Source organism: Poecilia formosa, unplaced genomic scaffold (assembly GCF_000485575.1).
Source record: "Poecilia formosa unplaced genomic scaffold, Poecilia_formosa-5.1.2 Scaffold29, whole genome shotgun sequence".
NCBI lineage: Eukaryota > Metazoa > Chordata > Actinopteri > Cyprinodontiformes > Poeciliidae > Poecilia > Poecilia formosa.
The window spans coordinates 80,671-97,051 of record NW_006799968.1 but is presented as its reverse complement, the minus strand read 5'-3'; the positions used below and the strand labels follow the sequence as shown (position 1 = coordinate 97,051).

Genomic DNA, 16,381 nt, shown 5'->3' with positions numbered 1-16,381 from the left:
TGTGTCCTTTCCTCTTTTTTGTGCTTTTTCCTTTGGTTTGTTATTTTGTTTATATTTCCTTTTAATTCATGTAAAGCACTTTGACTTGCGTTGTTGCTGAAAATGTGCTAAATAAATAAAACCTTACCTTACCTTTCACTGAAGTCTTCAAAGGCCTGTTTGTTCTCAAAAAGGCCTTATGAAAGATGTTTTTTCTGTTTTTAAAAAATAGAAATACAAACTATGATTTATTAATAACTTCAATACTTCTGGTTTAAATGTCTCTAAGACATATTTGAACTTTAATGGCAGAATAAAATGAGTGCACTATATCTACAACAGACAGGAAATGAATTCATCCAACTGGCACAAAATGCATTTACTTAACTTATGTGCATATTTCATCAAAATGTAAAGAGACACAAAATAAATGAGAACATGATGGGAAGCATTATGGAAAACTAAATACTATAAAACTGGTTACATAACCGCATGTAATTATAATTATGGTTCAATTAAGGTTCCAAATCAGGTCCCACAAAAAAAAAAAAAATCTGATGTTTGCACATAATTATCTAAAATATGGTTATGAGCTGCTCCTATTCAGAGGCAACTTAGTATCTATTTCTGCGCTGCTGGATTAAACAGAGAATCCCCCCAAGGTGGTGAGAGGGACATGTAGCAAATACTGACTGAAAAAAGACTTTTTATTTATTTTAGGAGCAAGTGGGGTGAATGCATCAAAGTAAAAAAAAATAAATAATCAAGGACTCCCTTGCTGTGCGGACGGCTTGCTGCCTTACTGAGCACCGGCCCAATCAGATTTGCTGAACTGGTCCAGCTGGACGGGGTCCTTGAAAAATCCTTTCAAAATCAGAGTCACCAAACAGATTAGATTTTACTGGAAAGCTACTTCAATGCTGGTTTTACTCCATGGTCAAGTAGTTTTTTTTTTTTTTGTTTTTTTTTTATCATTATTTCTTCATCAGACTAAAACATTTTATTGTTTTATTTGATTCCCACTTTAAAGGCTCAGACTGAGCAAAAATGCCCCCAGTAGAGGTCTAATACATAAGTTAGTTTTAATTTAGAAAAGCACAGCATCAAAAGACTATTGTATGAAATTTAATTTTAGAAAACAAAATGTTAAACATTTGTTGAGCAGGAAATGCGATGGGGCTTTTTTAGGGGACTTCTTTATTAAAGGGAGAGTTTTACACAAAATGTACGTTTGTTTTTTTTTACATGTTATGTAACATTGTTCCCAGATATTGCAACTTCTGAAGCTGCATTTTCTTCCAGACATTTTGAATAAACTGTGGGTTTTCCACAAAAAATTAGAGAAATGGATATTCTGAGAAAATATAAATGTGAAACTTTTAAAAAAAATCAAACTATTACTCTTACATATCTATAATCCCTTATTGCTTTTTAAAAGAATTAATTTTTCTCCTGTCGCAATTTTAAAAAAATGGTTTAACTTACCCAGGTTTTATAAATGTATAAATCCCTCAGAAAAGTGTCAAGTCACAGAACCTACTCAGGTTTCTAGCTGCACTTTGTGCAGCTGCTCATTTTGTGCAGTGGGAGAGCAACAATAAAATGCTGACTAGTCCATGTTTCACAAAAAGAAAAAAAAAAAAACATAAGTTTTTGACATGTCATGCTGATTCTGTTACTTCTGGCTGAGTTTTTTTTTTTTTTTTTTACCAATTTGTTTCCAGATGTCAGAGGAACTAAATGCATACTCTGCTGTACAAAACTGCATTGCTGCCTACAGCAAAGTCTTCACCCAGAAGCGACCAACGTAACTTCGCCTGATTTCAACCCAAGCATTGGCTGAAGTGTCTGTGAGGACACCTCGACTCAGATTCAGGGCCTCAGTATTGATGAGAGAGAATGGCCACAAGCCGGCGTCCCTCAGCTTGGCGCCCCGTTTGGCAGGGGGGCCCTCATCTGTCTGGGGATCAATGGCTCATTTAGCAGGACAGCAGTGCTGCGTCTTCCAGGAGGAAAACGTGACATTTGGACGAGATTTCATGTCCGTCTGGCAAGGGAGGTTTGAAAAAAAAAAAAGAAAAAAGAAAGAAAAAAAACAAGCACCGCGCTTTTCATCTTTGCAAAATATCTTTTGAGTCATATTGTTTTCTTTCCACTGCACAACTTTAATGTGTTGGTCTTTCACATTAAAGTCTAATAAAATATATGCATGTTTATGGTTGTAATGTGACAACATGTGGAAAAATTCAAGTGGTATGGATACTTTTGATTCATAATCTACAGGGAATGGCTTCTTCCGTGGAATGAGACACTAAATTCTTTATGGAAAACTCACTTCTTTGTGGCTTATTTCACAGAGTACGTTTAAAAGGTTTGAAGGAAAATTCAGACTGGGAAGGATTCAAGTAAGAAATGTAAATACATTTATCCCTTGTCTGAAGAATTGCATCTAAATGTTTTCGTAGACTCTTCAATCATAAATCATCAAAATGACTTCAATTACCTGCGGGAATAAGATTGCTCTGTAGACTTCAAAATAACAACAAAGAAATAAAAACAAGCCACAAACATCTCAAACACTCCACAGTTACTTACCATATACGTAGAATGGTTTGAAATCTGAGATATTTTTAAGCTCGGGAAGCACTTTTTCTCGTTTAAATAACATGAATCAAATGTGACTCAGCTTCGTTTTAGAACATCTACAATCTCACACAATCGCTCGCCTTTCACCTTTCTGCAGAGGCTGTGTCATAACGAGATGATGAAACACTAGTCAGAGTCAGAAATGAGTCACCATCATTCATTTATATCCAGATTTAAATAAATCAAACGTAGGAGACCGAGAACGAACGTGTAAGAGTGGTCCAGGAGAATATGGAAAAAAATACTTTAAAAAAAAAAAGAAAAGAAAAAAAAAGAAAAGTTTTTAAGGAGTTTCACGAAAGTTTTCAACAGATCTGAGGATGCTGCTGCAAAGTCACCGCACCCTCTTGAGGATCAAACTAAATCTCCAAACAGCCAAAGGCGTTTGGTGAGAAGACTTATCTGCTCAACGGCACAAGCAACGCGTCTTCAAGTCTCCACCTTACAGCAGGATTAGGCCACTAGCTTCTAATATTTATTTCTGGGATGTGCAGAAAAAAACAAAAAAAAACAAACAGAGCCACAGCTACAAGGGCCCAAATGAACATGCTTCTCTCTATTTAGGTCTTTGGAAAAGCTCAGCAGTAAACAGAGTAAAATGATGCAGCTTGTGACGCAGGTTTGCTGACGTAAGGCTCGTGCTTTAGTGTGATGTGAGAGAAAAAGGATAGTTTTTGCTTTTTTTTAAGGTTCATGAGAATATTGGCACAGGACGTAATCAGCAGACGAACGGCAGATGAATATTACCTCAACACAAAGGCGGGTCGATAATCAAGCTGCCAGCAGCACCAAGTGGAGGAGCTGATGTGGTCAGATGAGTTTCCTGTTGGACTTCTAACAAGCGGCTTTGTGCACAGGGACATCATGCTGGAGCAAATTAGACTGCTCTCTGCGCCCACCATCAGCAACACGTCTGATGAGAAGAACATTTTTATAGAAGGAATTTCCAGCCCTTCATCAGAGCATCAGAGAGCAAGCTGCTTTGAAGCCGAAGGGTCACCGGGACGCATTTTCTCCCGCGTTTTCTAGACTGCATGAAAGCAGTTTTAGGAGCAATCTGTGTGGATTTCTGCCCGACACTTTGATACCCGACATGTTGCAGCCAGCGGATCAAAGCACCGACCCTCAGATGTTCGTCTTCACACACCGCTCGCCACCTGTAATGGGTCCGTACTCAAAGCTGCTGTAATCGCGGCATGCAGCGGTTAGGTTTGTGAAAAAAAAAAAAACATCATTTCAAATGCAGCAGCACAAGTTTTTTGTTATCAGTTCTTGAGAATGTGTCACATATGGGAAAAAAAAACTGCAAGTAATCTCATCCTCTCTTTTTTTTTTATCGAGCTTTTAAAGTCTGAGGCTAAACCTAATCTTACCTCTTCCACAGGTAACGCTGCACTCGGTCCACGATCCGGGTTTCCAGAAGTAAACACGCCCGGGACTGTCGTCACCCTCCGAGACATTTTGACTGACTGTGTACTCGTATCGCACTCCTGGATTGGTCTCCTGAAACAGAAGCTGGGACATGAGGCGGAATCGTTACAAAAGTCCACTGTTGGAGTAATCAGAAGAAAAGTAAATGGCACTAAACCAAAATGAAGCAGAGATGCTGCAACTTAAAACACACAGATCTGAGCTGGGAAACTAGAGACATGCGAGTGCTTCTACTAGTCTTAACATAGAAGTTCAGATGTGGCTCATTTTACAAGAACTTTTAGAGCACAAAATAAAAGTAATAAAAGGAGTAAGAAATGCGTTTTCACCAGTTTTTCTGTCCAGCTGGTGTTGTAACCCCATTCTTTATCTCACCAACCTTTGCTGTCAATTTAAGTAGGAATAGCTGGAGGTAGCAAACAACTGTCACTTCCAGATTTGATTTTAAAAAGTTATTACTTTTGGTTTCCTGGCAGTGATCAATAAGTAAAAACAACAAAAAAAAAGAAGAACAGCTGAAGCACTACGATCGCCTCAGTCCATCAACAAACCTGCAAAACATTTTCAGGGACATTTTTCTTTTTTGACGCAAGATAAATTAAAATAAAGAGAACCGAGTTAATTCCAGGTCCAGAAAATGAAAACTATCAAGCAAAAAAGATAAAAAAGAGATAAATAAAAACCTGATTGACTGCAAACGGACTGAGAAGAAAAGAACATTTAAAATGTCATTAAGTGAATGTGTTTGCAAACTTTCGTATTCTCTCATCAAAATGTGAACAATTGCGCAAAAAGTTAAAGTAAAAAAAACAAAAAACAAAAAAAAAAAAACGCAAAAACAATTCGGCAGTAAACAGAAATGTAGAAAATGGGAGAATATTTTCAATTAAATGATCAAGTTCAACTCATTTGAATTCAGTAATGCAGACAGTTTCACAATAATTTACAAACATTTTACCGCATGCCAGAAATTCAATTAAAATATATTTATCACAAGGCGAATATGTGATTTGCTGCTGAACTGATAAGTTTGCACATTTACTTTAAAGCAGAGGGAAGACGTACTGGGATACTATACAAGGTATTATCAAAGTACAACATATTTCTGTACAAGATCAGCTGAGTGATTTGTGTGAACCAGAAACATAACGAATGTGTGCGAGCTGCAATCCTATCATCCATCCATCAATTTAAAATAATTTTACAATCATGTTTCTGAACTGCAGGAGGAAGTCAGGGTACCCAGAGAGAACTCCATGGAATGCAAACCAATTCTTAACTTTTATGTGATGCATTTTGTCAAAAACCTTCGTAGACTGGTTCCCTGTGTCTGCATTCGAAACAGATTTGCACTCAGCATTTACATTTGAAAGTGAGAAAACTGAGAGAATCAGCTCTGAATAAAGGCGGCGGATGGCAGCGAAGTCATTTACTGTGCTTTTGTTGCAGCCGGTGGAATAAAAAACTCCCAACATGCTAGATGGAATAAAGGAATCAATTAGACACAAGGAAAGACATTTCCCCTCCGTCTGAGACGAAATGTGAAAATAGAATAGCTTCTTTAAGAAAATGGGGGAGAAAAAAAAAATCCCCTCCAAATTCACAACAAACGGCATCAAGAAAAGGGTCGGAGGTTTGGCCACACCCCTCCAACATTAAACGGACTGATGCATCATCTCAAAAGAGAATCGCATGCAAAAGAGTGGAGGAAGCTCAAAGTGTTTCGCAAGAAGCAATTCTAACTTGCCGAGGGGTTTGCAGCTGAAAAACATGGAGATGATTTAATCTGCTGTTTTTCTGCCACCCTCAGTAAGTTTCCAGCCAAACTTTAGCGCGCCGCTCACTCCGAGTCGGAGAGAACTGTCACAGGAAGAAGAAAGACGTAAATCTTAGTTGTTTTTCTTTTTGAACGATTTAATCAGTTCCTTCATTTTGCCGTGAAGAGGTTCTTGGCTCACTCTTCTTCCCAACGTTGGATCACTTTATTACGGCTTTCAGACATTCCTCAATGCTGAACTTTTACATTCCTGCTACACCATTTTAGTTTGTGATGTACAAATTAATCGGGCAGAAAATCTGACAAGAGTTTTCCTTAATCCACCCAGATTTTTCCGTCTGACCCATGACCATCAGTTCAAAGCGTGAAAACGAAACACATGCTGCCACGCCCTCCACCCAGAAGAGGCCGAGACTCTGCAGCTAAAAATACACGTTCAGCTCTATGAGCTCCTTATTGTGCAGAATGATCTTCTTCAGAGTTACATACCAGAATATTTGAATCTGACCTTTTAGTGGTTTACAGATTGATCTCTAAGGTCTCTACTTTCTCCTCAGCACTCTCTTGATTGACAACATTTTCCCTGACTGTAGGGGCAAAAACAAAATAATTCATCTGTTGCTTTTATTCTAAACAAACAGTACACTGACCCTAGCCCTAACCCTACGAAGGGAGGTGTTGGTTTTTAAGAGAACGTCCTACCTGAATCCACAGCGGCTCCATCGTGGGCCCAGGAGACGTCAGGTTCTCCAGCTGTCCCGTCCTCTCGTAGGTGAACACGGCTCCTGCCGCCTTGTATTCCCCGTTCCACTGGATCGTCCAGCCTCCGTTCAGAAAATACTTGCCGGGGTTGTCACTCCGTAGCGCCAGGAAGTTTCCGGCTTCAGTTACCTCTTCGATTAGGATGTCCCAGGCTCCCTCCGGGATCAGTCCAATGTCTACATAGCCTAAACAGCAATAGGAACAAATACGAAACAAATTAAATGAGCATGCAAGGTAGGAATTAAGAACATTCAGAAAAGATATAGCGCAAGTTTCAGCTTAAGCAGAAGTTCATATTTCTGAAAGTTTTTTTTTTTTTTCCCTTCTTTTTTTTTTTAGAAGTTGTAGATTTGCAACTACAAAACAATGGTGACCACTAACATTTCAGGGGTAAAATGAAAAAAAAAAAACAAGAATAAAAAAATCTTCATCGGTTAAATTAAATCCACAGATGTCTTTTTTTTTTTTAATCATATCGTACAAATTTGCCCTTTATGGCGCGTCAAAGCATCCCAATCGGTAAAACAAACATACCGAAACCTTCCCTCTCTTCAAACGTCCTCCTGACGGTTGTGCAGGTGGAGCCGTTGCCGTTGCAGACGCCGCAGCGATCCTCGACTGAGCTGGAGTTAATCACATAATCGCAGCCGATGCTCTGCAACAAAACAGGCCAAGAGGTGTCAGACGGCATCCCAGCAGACTTTAAGGCCGACATCCGTGGGAGGGAACGTTTAGCGTTTGTCTCTAGAGAGATAAGCTCTCGAAAAGGATCAATTTATATTTACTTTACCTAGAACATTAAAAAAAACACCACAAAAACAGCTCACAAGCGTTGAGTTCCAGAGGAGGGCGACACAAATAAGAACGTGTCGTTTTAGGGTTGTTTTTTTTTCTGTTGCTTTGCTGTTTTTATCTCCTTCCATGCAGAGTTGCTGCTCCCACCAGGAGCACAAATAAAAAAAATAAAAAAAGCATAAAATTTAACAGAGTTAACAAAAGAGAGAGAGAGACTCAGCGGTAGACGTCAGTTAATTAAATTAAATGATATGAGCAAAATATTATATTAAGACAGCGCGGATGTGTTCATGCTGGTTTCACACCATTCCAGGTGAAGCAGAGATAATGAAAATGAGAAGCTTTTAAGTTAGTCGATCAGGTTGTTTTTGATGTGAGGAAACCAGCAAAAATTATTCCTGCAGCGCTTTAATTAGATTTTTTATTTTTTAATTCAAAATGTCGGACCTGCTTGAACCTCCTTATCTGTGTATGAATAAATAACAGCTGCAGGTCAGCATAGAAATTTAGAAAAACAGCAACAAAAGTTGTCAAACTTTCTTTCCCTGAGGATAGCAAACCTGATTCAACCCTGTAGCATCCCGAAGAAAAACAAAAACAGAAACACGCCACGCAACTACATTGCAAATGTCGATGCTGCCTTGCGTGAGCCGTACTGTTTGTTGTCCTGAAGATCAATACAATTCTATCAGCAACACATTTTTAATAATTAAGAAACTCCACAACTCAGAAATAAATGAAGAAAGTTGTAAAATGGACACTTTGAAACAAACAAAAAAAAAAATAGCTGTGAAGTTGATGATTAAAGTAGAAGAAAACAGACTATCCTAAAACTGCCTTAGCAACATTGCAGACTTATTTTTCACAACAGAATAAAAGTTAGAGAGTCTAATTGGTGCGGAGACTCTGATCTCAGTTAAACAACGTAAAGGAGAAATAAACGACAAACAGCAAATAAAAAAAGATTATTCTTTAATAACGCGGTGACTTTTCCGTTACTAAAGCAGGTAAGTCAAAGAGTATTTGGGTGAGTGACAAAAAAATGTCACTAAATGTTATAAAGCCGGGTCTGACCGGTGTCCACTCGGCACACAGACGTCGTCTATCAGCGGCTGGCATTTTAGCCCGGGGTGAAAACACCGTGTTGCGCTCTCGTCTATCTGGACAGATAACGGCGGCTCACTCTCCTATCGGCGTGCTCATCGTCACGCAGAATGTCAAACACGCCGCACGCGGCCGCAGAGAAAACAAGGTGAGGGTTAAATTTAACGCCCGCATAATTAATGTTGTGATTCTGTCGAGCGAAGGAGATGCTGAAAGCTACACCTAAACGAGGAAGGTTTAATAAATGCATCTGGGGTTGGGCTAAAGCGATCAGTCAGTGAGGGGAAACTAATCGCCACGCAGCAGGCATTGGACAGAAACTTTGCGTAGCTCCAATATCAACAGACGAATTCAACATTAAAGTTAATGTCACAATGAAAACAGCCAAGACAAGACGAGAAGCTTAATGCTGGACAGATTGGTAGAACACAGCTGGAAAAAGAAGAGAACTGGTGTTAATGGTCAAGTTAGAATTTCAGAGTAAGTAAAACCTCATAGCAACATCTGTGTGAATCTAATATTTCAGTATATTACAAATATGCTCTTTTAAAAAAAAAAACAAAAAAAAAACTGTTTCTCCTACTGTTAAAAGTGTTTTGCAATAGAAATGCAACAGAAAGTTCAGGATTGCTGAATGGTGCCGACAGTAATGCAATAACCTTCCCCAGTCTGCCGACTGACAGAAGGCTGGTATCTCTTCTCTTTATTACAAGAAAGACACGTTTGCTGCTTTTGAAATATTTCTGAGAGGAACAAGAAATGAGGGTTATGGGATGGAAACTCCAGGCTCTGTTAAAACATCCTTTCTGTCAGGGAGAAGATTACAGACTTCATTCTAGCAAGTACACAGAGAGATTTGGGATATCTGGACGGTCTTTATTGTAGATGTTGCGTCACTTGATGTATTAAAATAAATGTCACGGGCAACAATATAATGATCACTGAGTTGTATTAAAGATGGTACACTTTTTTTTTTGCTTACTTTTTCTGCAAACACTGTGAAATCCCAAAAACAATTTACTGTATTTTTGCTCAAGGTTATCAGAACTGTACCGTCTCATATCCATCCACACCCAAAGCAGAGAAACAAATGAAACCAAGGTGGAGTTTAGAACAAGTGATTCATCGATACCTGACAAATGCCGTTGATGCACATGTCTCTGCTTTTGTTGCCTTCGTAACACGGAGTCCCGTCAGCGACGGCGTCTCGCATTTTCTCTGAGAAGTTTTCATTGAGGGGACGGCAATGAAGCTCACAGGGGCTGACTGTCAGGGGGAAAAGGAGACAAACACAGGAAATACAGACGCATTGCAAACATATTGCAGTTGAGTTAAGATGGAGGTATTGCCAACAAAGTAAATGTTTCCAATGATATCCGTCTTATGCACATACCACAAACTACAATGACTTTATTGGGGGCAGTATAGACAAAGTTTCACATTTCTTTTGTTGTGTTTTGCTTACAAAATAAAAAGCCTGCAGGCGCTAGAGAATAGAAAGTAAGACAATTATATTTACATCTATGAAATATTCAATGAAATATTTATTCAGAAATGTGTAAACAGGTTTGCAAATAAGTTCATGTGAGGCTTTCCAGCAAAGCATTTTATTTTATTCTTTTTTTGGAAACAATCACAGCTTAGGACACCAGGGTACAACTGAACTTATGCAGCAGAAAATCTTAGATTATGTTATGAAATCAGAATTAGGGACACCAGAGACAATGATCTTGAATAAATGATGAATAGAAGTTTTTGACAGAAGGATAAGGCCTTTGTTTTAGGCATTAGGAAAAAAAAGTATTTGGGGGAAAAAAAAAAGCTAATCAATAACCAACCTTAATTATCCAATGCAAAAACAAACAAAACAGACACAAATCATCCCAACACAAACTTGTTACGAAAGAAAATGGCAGCCAAGCTTATTAACACCAGCTTATGTATTTTTTAAAAACAGAAGGAGGAAAACTGAGCGAGCGTGCCGTTCGTTGGACGAACTCACCTTTGTTGATAACTGCCTCCCACTTGTAGAAGTTGCCCTTGTAGGGCAGAGTGTTGAAGTGAGTGCACTGAATGTTTCTGAAGGAAGGCCAGTCAGCTCGACACGGTGTGGTGTTACACAGCCTGTACCGCCGCCGCTCTCCCAGACAGTACCTCCCTCTGTGTTTTGGACTGTGGGGAATTCAAAGATGTGTGAATGTTGATGTTTTGACAAGCAGGTACACCTGGGTACATTAAAATGCAGGCATTACAAGATGCCAGATCAAGATGCAAGAAAATGCAGAAAATCGTGATTGGAAATGACAAAAACCCACATTAGTGGAAATTACCGGTGGTATTTTAACGTAAGACTTTCCCTATATTCTATTATACAAGTAGAAAAGATTTGCTTTTTTTTTGTGTGCTTTTTTTAGTATTGGGGTTGGAAGTCAATTCTGACAAGTGAGACATTTGCGTAAAGGCAACTAAAATGGAAATTCCCACAATATGTGGCATGTCAGACCTTCACAGGTGGAGACGGAGAAGCTAAATCGCTTATTCTGCTCGGCATTCACGACTATTTTCAGCATAAAACTTTCTGTTGCCCAGAGAGTCTTCTGCCTGTTAACCAATGATTAAAACAGGGGTGTTTGGGAAATGACAGAATGTGACAAATGTGTCACTCTTTGTTTTAAATATCTCAGAAAACAACAGAATTTGCTTATATGCAAGTGTAATAAATTAGCTTTAAAAAGAAGCAGCTGTTTCTGGAGAAAGTTTGGGCTTTTTTCTGGTACGTTTCTTTTAAAACATTTTTTTTTCCTTTATCTTCTTTTTTTGCAGCAGACCAAATAAAAACTGAGATCTAGAACAATACTGAATTTGTAATGTCTCATGGAAACGTAGCAGATTTCAAATTTTATTAGTCACATCCATTGACATCTTGTTCACCTTTCAAACAAACACGTTTTGTCCAAGATTTATTACCCAAGACACTTTGAACTCTCAATGTTTGCTTTAAAAACAGAATACGTGCCCATTACAACTCAAAAGATCTCAAATGACATCCGAATGAGCAGAACCAAGTCGCCCTTTATGGTGAAACTGATTCCAATCAAGAGATTTACAATTGTAGGATTTTTCTCATAATCCCACTACCTGATTGAGCTGGAATGCCTGCAGATTAAAGCAGCTACTTTGGATTGCAGAACCTCTGGTGTCCCACCTTCTTCCCCAGAGAAAAAGCTGTAACTGAAGCTGCATCAACAGAGTCACTGCCGTCACCAAGGACCTCCATCAATCAACCGATCTCACTTGCTCCACGTGCAAAGAAGAACAAAAGCACGAGCGGGGAAACTTAGCGGATGCTTAATGGCATTCTTCCACAAGATGGAGGACTGATAAATGGGAGTGTGTCTCCTCAGTATTCCCTGCACACGTACATCCAACCTCCAACTTCTCTCCAAAGGGTTCACAGTAAATAATCTGTCAAGGTGAAACAACTTCACTGCGACTGTAAATCAACACACCAGGGTGAGTCTCTATTTAATGCGGTGCATTTGTTTGTAAAACTTCTGTGGTTTTATTTATTACATGGCAATAGTATTTCTTCAGCATCCACGTTATTCATTTCTGGGGTTACCTTGCAAGTAAAAATGATTATAAATTGAATATATAGCAGATCTTATGTCTAGTGAAATGCTTTCCAGCTGTCATAAACTCTGATTTATCCTGTTCTGACATTTATTTTTTCATTTAGACCGTGTTTAACCAGGAAAATAAAATCCTGAAGGAAAGGTCATGGGCAGAACAATATGAAAGCCATTCCAATCTTTAGACACGTAGATACAACATTTGACTTTAGCAGCATATCTAAAAGTTTTCTTTCCCCAGTTCTTTCCTGGCCTTTGGTACACACAGAGAAAAAGCCTCGGAGCAAAGACTGTAACCGGTTGAACTTTGCCTTGTTGTTAGTGAGCAGGGAGCGGTCGAGTGTAATTAGCAAAAGCCAGCCATGTCTGAACCCTCTGTTGGAAATAACTTCAAGTCATTGATCGTAATTAGATGCGAGTTACAGACCAGCAGCTTTGTNCACCGTCTGATAGATGAACAGGGTTTGAGATTTGAGATAATACTTAAAGCTCCATGGTAAACCATGTCCAACATTTTGCAGCCATGTGATGAAGGTGCATGTGAATTACATCACCATAATCAAGCACAAACATAAAAGAGGCATTAATTAACAAGCTTCTTATTGGTATCAAATAACAAGCTTGATCAGAACTTAAAAACAAAACCCAATTTCAACTTTAGTCTTTTTAATAACCGTTGAATTTGTAGGGAGTCACTGATTGAAAGTCCAACATACAAATGACAAAGCTGCTTTAAAAAAGTCTTGTTGAGTAAAATGCTTCATGATTCGCTAAAATAAGACGCTTTGGTTTAAGGGATTTATGTCTCTCTGACAGTTCCAGTGATGCGGTGATCACTGATCTCATTTGAAGAAACAAATGCAGCTGAATAATTATGAGGAGAGTTTATGAATATAGATTGTTTCAGGCTCTTCCTTTTTTATTTGGTCATGTGTTTTTCTCCAATAAATTACACAGAAGGATGTGAAACGATGTGAAACTGGCTGGGGGCCAAATCCATCCAGGTCCTTGTCACAGTAAAGACAGAGCTAAAAGCTACTAAACCCAGACATCTGACCTCTGGACGGCGGGGAAAAAGATCAAAGTGAAATGAATAAAATATCAGAACTATTTGACCAGAAAGGAAATCATAAATTAGCAAAAAGAAATCTTTTGCTAGGTGTCTGTGGATATACGACTGTGTAAGAATGAGTAGCGTCAAAGGTCAACGGTCAAAGGTCAACGGTCACGCCAAGGTACTGCAACTTTGTACAAATTTAATGTCCAAGTCGTTAATTTCTGACGCTATTCTGTTTCAGTTGCTGCAGCTTTCAGCGTTAGCGAGCAGGGAGCGGTCGAGTGCAATTAGCAAAAGCCAGCCATGTCTGAACCCTCTGTTGGAAATAACTTCAAGTCATTGATCGTAATTAGATGCGAGTTACAGGGTGAGACCAGCAGCTTTGTACAGAAACATACACACAGGGCCAGCAGTATCTCAAAGAGTGTGAGTGTGCGCTTCACATCTCATCCTATGCGCCGCGACCTCCGCAACTCATGTCCTCCGCCATCATTATGTAACGCATACCTCATGAAAATGTGCCCTGGCAGCCACTAACAAGGACAGCCATTATCGGACCTTCTGGTGATAAGACGTGGGATAACTTTGAAGTTACGTCTCTTTGACTGACAGTAATAAAAGCGCAGCCTCTCTCACCCTTCATTAGTGGGGCAAGTTGCTCTGCCGTCTCTTACATTTTTAATTTCTCCTGCTATCAAAGGACTTATAGGGTGAGAGTGAAGAAAATATGAAGTAGAGCATTAGGTTTGATTTCTCTGAGAAAATACATAGCATTTTCATACTCTTACTGGTGTCACCAATGCCTTATTACGTTACATTTTCACTTGAATTTAAGGAATATTATCTTATTTTTGAGTTACACAATGCGTACATTACATGTACGTACTACATCTTCTTTCTCTTATTTCTTTTTTTTGCTCGTCTCCTACAACGTATAGATCTGTCTCTGCTTCGACACACCCGAGTCAGATAACCAGTTAATTATTAAATCTATGGAGAACCTGACTGCAAAGTGTGGAGGTAATTCAGTCATGCTGGACCAGAGACACACCTAATAGTTGCAGGACACCGGAGCTCAAGGCCTGGATGTGAAGAATCCTTTTTGGGAACACAAAGTCTCTCAAAAATGATAAAGTTTCCTGCTGTAACGTGACAAACAGTAGGTAATGTGAGGGATTTAAATCATTTTGTGTTGGTGCAGCATTGTTCAAAACGGCTTTAAATTTGATTCAGAGCAAAAGCAAAAATCCAAGTGGAATCGGGAAGATAGATTTGAAAAGTTTTAACTTTTTAATTCGTAAAGGAAGATAATTATTTTACCGGAGTTAAATAGAAGCAGTTAAACTCACGCAGGATTGTCACAGTCTCTCTCTGCACTCTGGACACCGGCTCCACACGTCCTGGAACAAGCCGACCACTCGCTCCACGAAGCCCAGCCGCCGTGAACGCTTTCCGGCCCGAGGCCTGCCGGGACGCACTCCCCGTTGATGCACCACTAGGAGGAACAAACCCAGGTTTACAGGACTGACAGACCTCCACAATCTTTGCACTTTACACCATCTACTCTCAGTTTGCTGGGAAATGAGTGCAGCTTCGTTTTCATGCTGCGTGTCTCTGAACTGGGTGGGTTTTACTCCAGAGACGGATGAGGATGTCTGGCCCACATTGTAAGTCGCAAGAAAAAAAAAAAAAAGTAAAAGAAAATACAAGGAATGCAGAAGTTGAGATGAATCGCAGACTTTGACGAGAAACGACAGAGGTGCTATCGCTAGCGTTCGTTTGCCGAATCTGTAGTGGGAAGGGATGTCAGGCTGGGACGTGAGCAACGTATTCAGCACAAATTGAATCCAGAAAACTTCCAATAAAATGCTTTCCTAGAAACACAACGTTGCACTGCTCTGCTTAAAGGGTGATTATATTTCGTTCAATTTAGGCGCAGTTTAACAACAGAATGACAGGATTCCTCTCAAGTATTATGCTGTTGAAAGGGACCGGCCATTTCAAACATGAATCTTATTTTAGGTGTCAAGGCAGAATTATTTTCAGCTGGTGTGTAAGAAATCTCTGGGGATTCTTGTAATCTTCACACAGTGTAGCTTCCAGTGCAACACTGCTCACTCCAAGAAAAAAGAAAAAAAAAAGAAAAAAGATTGAGCAAAGCATTCCTTTGAACTAGAATAGTTCCCTGTAGAAATAAAAGATTGACATTTTTGACTAGCGAAGCCTTCAGATCTGTTCCGTAGTCATGAATCGGAGTATTTACCTTGTCCTCCCCGCAGCTCGTTCCATCCACGGCGCCATCCAGCTTTGAGTGGCAGGTCGTTCCGACGGTGCACCACAGAGTGCTGCACACGTCCTAGGAAGGCAGAGACTGATTAATGTGTCACTTCACGACGTGCTGCTTAATTAGGTTTATGTCTTTGTGGGGCTGCAGATTTCCATAATAAATCTAAAACTAATTTAGACTAAACCACAGTAACTATATGGGATCAAAGCACAAAACCCAAGCTTACTCATCAAGGTGTAAAGTTACTCCTGAACTGTTTCATTTTTTAAAGCACCTATTATTTAAGACTGACCATATTCTATAGCAAATAATTAAGAGTTGTCTCTTAATACAGCAACGAATTGTTTTTCTGTCATGTTGATATAAACCTTTTCTTCAAATATACTATATATTCATATGAGATTAGAACATGCAGTGAGGAAACAGTTTGGGCTTTTCCTCTTGGTTAACCAGCGTTGCAGACCGAGGAACGGAAAAAGGGATTTATTTAGAAATTTCAGCTTGAAAGCCTCAATGTCAACACTGTTTATTCAATTGAACTGCAAAAAAATAAATAAATAAAGGTTGGTTCCATGCATTTTCTGATATCTAGTATACTTCAAAAAACTAAAGTCAGCAGCAATACTGCTGGTACTTCCACCATGTCGTCCTCCAAATCACCATATTCCCACTGCCAGGTTGGAGAGACGAGGACTTTTGAGTGAAGTGAATCGGCAATAAAAAGGATTTGCTTCACACAAACGGAAGAAAAAAAAAAAAATAAATAAATAAAGGTTGGTTCCATGCATTTTCAGATATCTAGTATACTTCAAAAAACTAAAGTCAGCAGCAATACTGCTGGTACTTCCACCATGTCGTCCTCCAAATCACCATATTCCCACTGCCAGGTTGGAGAGACGAGGACTTTTGAG

General features: G+C 39.2%; 1 protein-coding gene across 2 annotated transcripts in view; it reads right to left on the bottom strand.

Annotated features, from left to right (window-relative positions):
- adamts7 (a disintegrin-like and metallopeptidase (reprolysin type) with thrombospondin type 1 motif, 7) overlaps positions 1 to 16,381 on the bottom strand; it is a 113,724-nt gene that overhangs the window by 47,509 nt on the left and 49,834 nt on the right. For both annotated transcript variants that reach the window (XM_016670026.1, XM_007548975.2), the window contains exons 8-14: positions 15,447 to 15,539; positions 14,533 to 14,678; positions 10,497 to 10,666; positions 9,627 to 9,760; positions 7,130 to 7,250; positions 6,536 to 6,780; positions 3,999 to 4,140 (exon numbers count right to left, since the gene is read on the bottom strand). In XM_016670026.1, the coding sequence (XP_016525512.1) occupies positions 3,999 to 4,140; positions 6,536 to 6,780; positions 7,130 to 7,250; positions 9,627 to 9,760; positions 10,497 to 10,666; positions 14,533 to 14,678; positions 15,447 to 15,539 (1,051 nt within the window). The remainder of the gene's footprint in view (positions 1 to 3,998; positions 4,141 to 6,535; positions 6,781 to 7,129; positions 7,251 to 9,626; positions 9,761 to 10,496; positions 10,667 to 14,532; positions 14,679 to 15,446; positions 15,540 to 16,381) is intronic.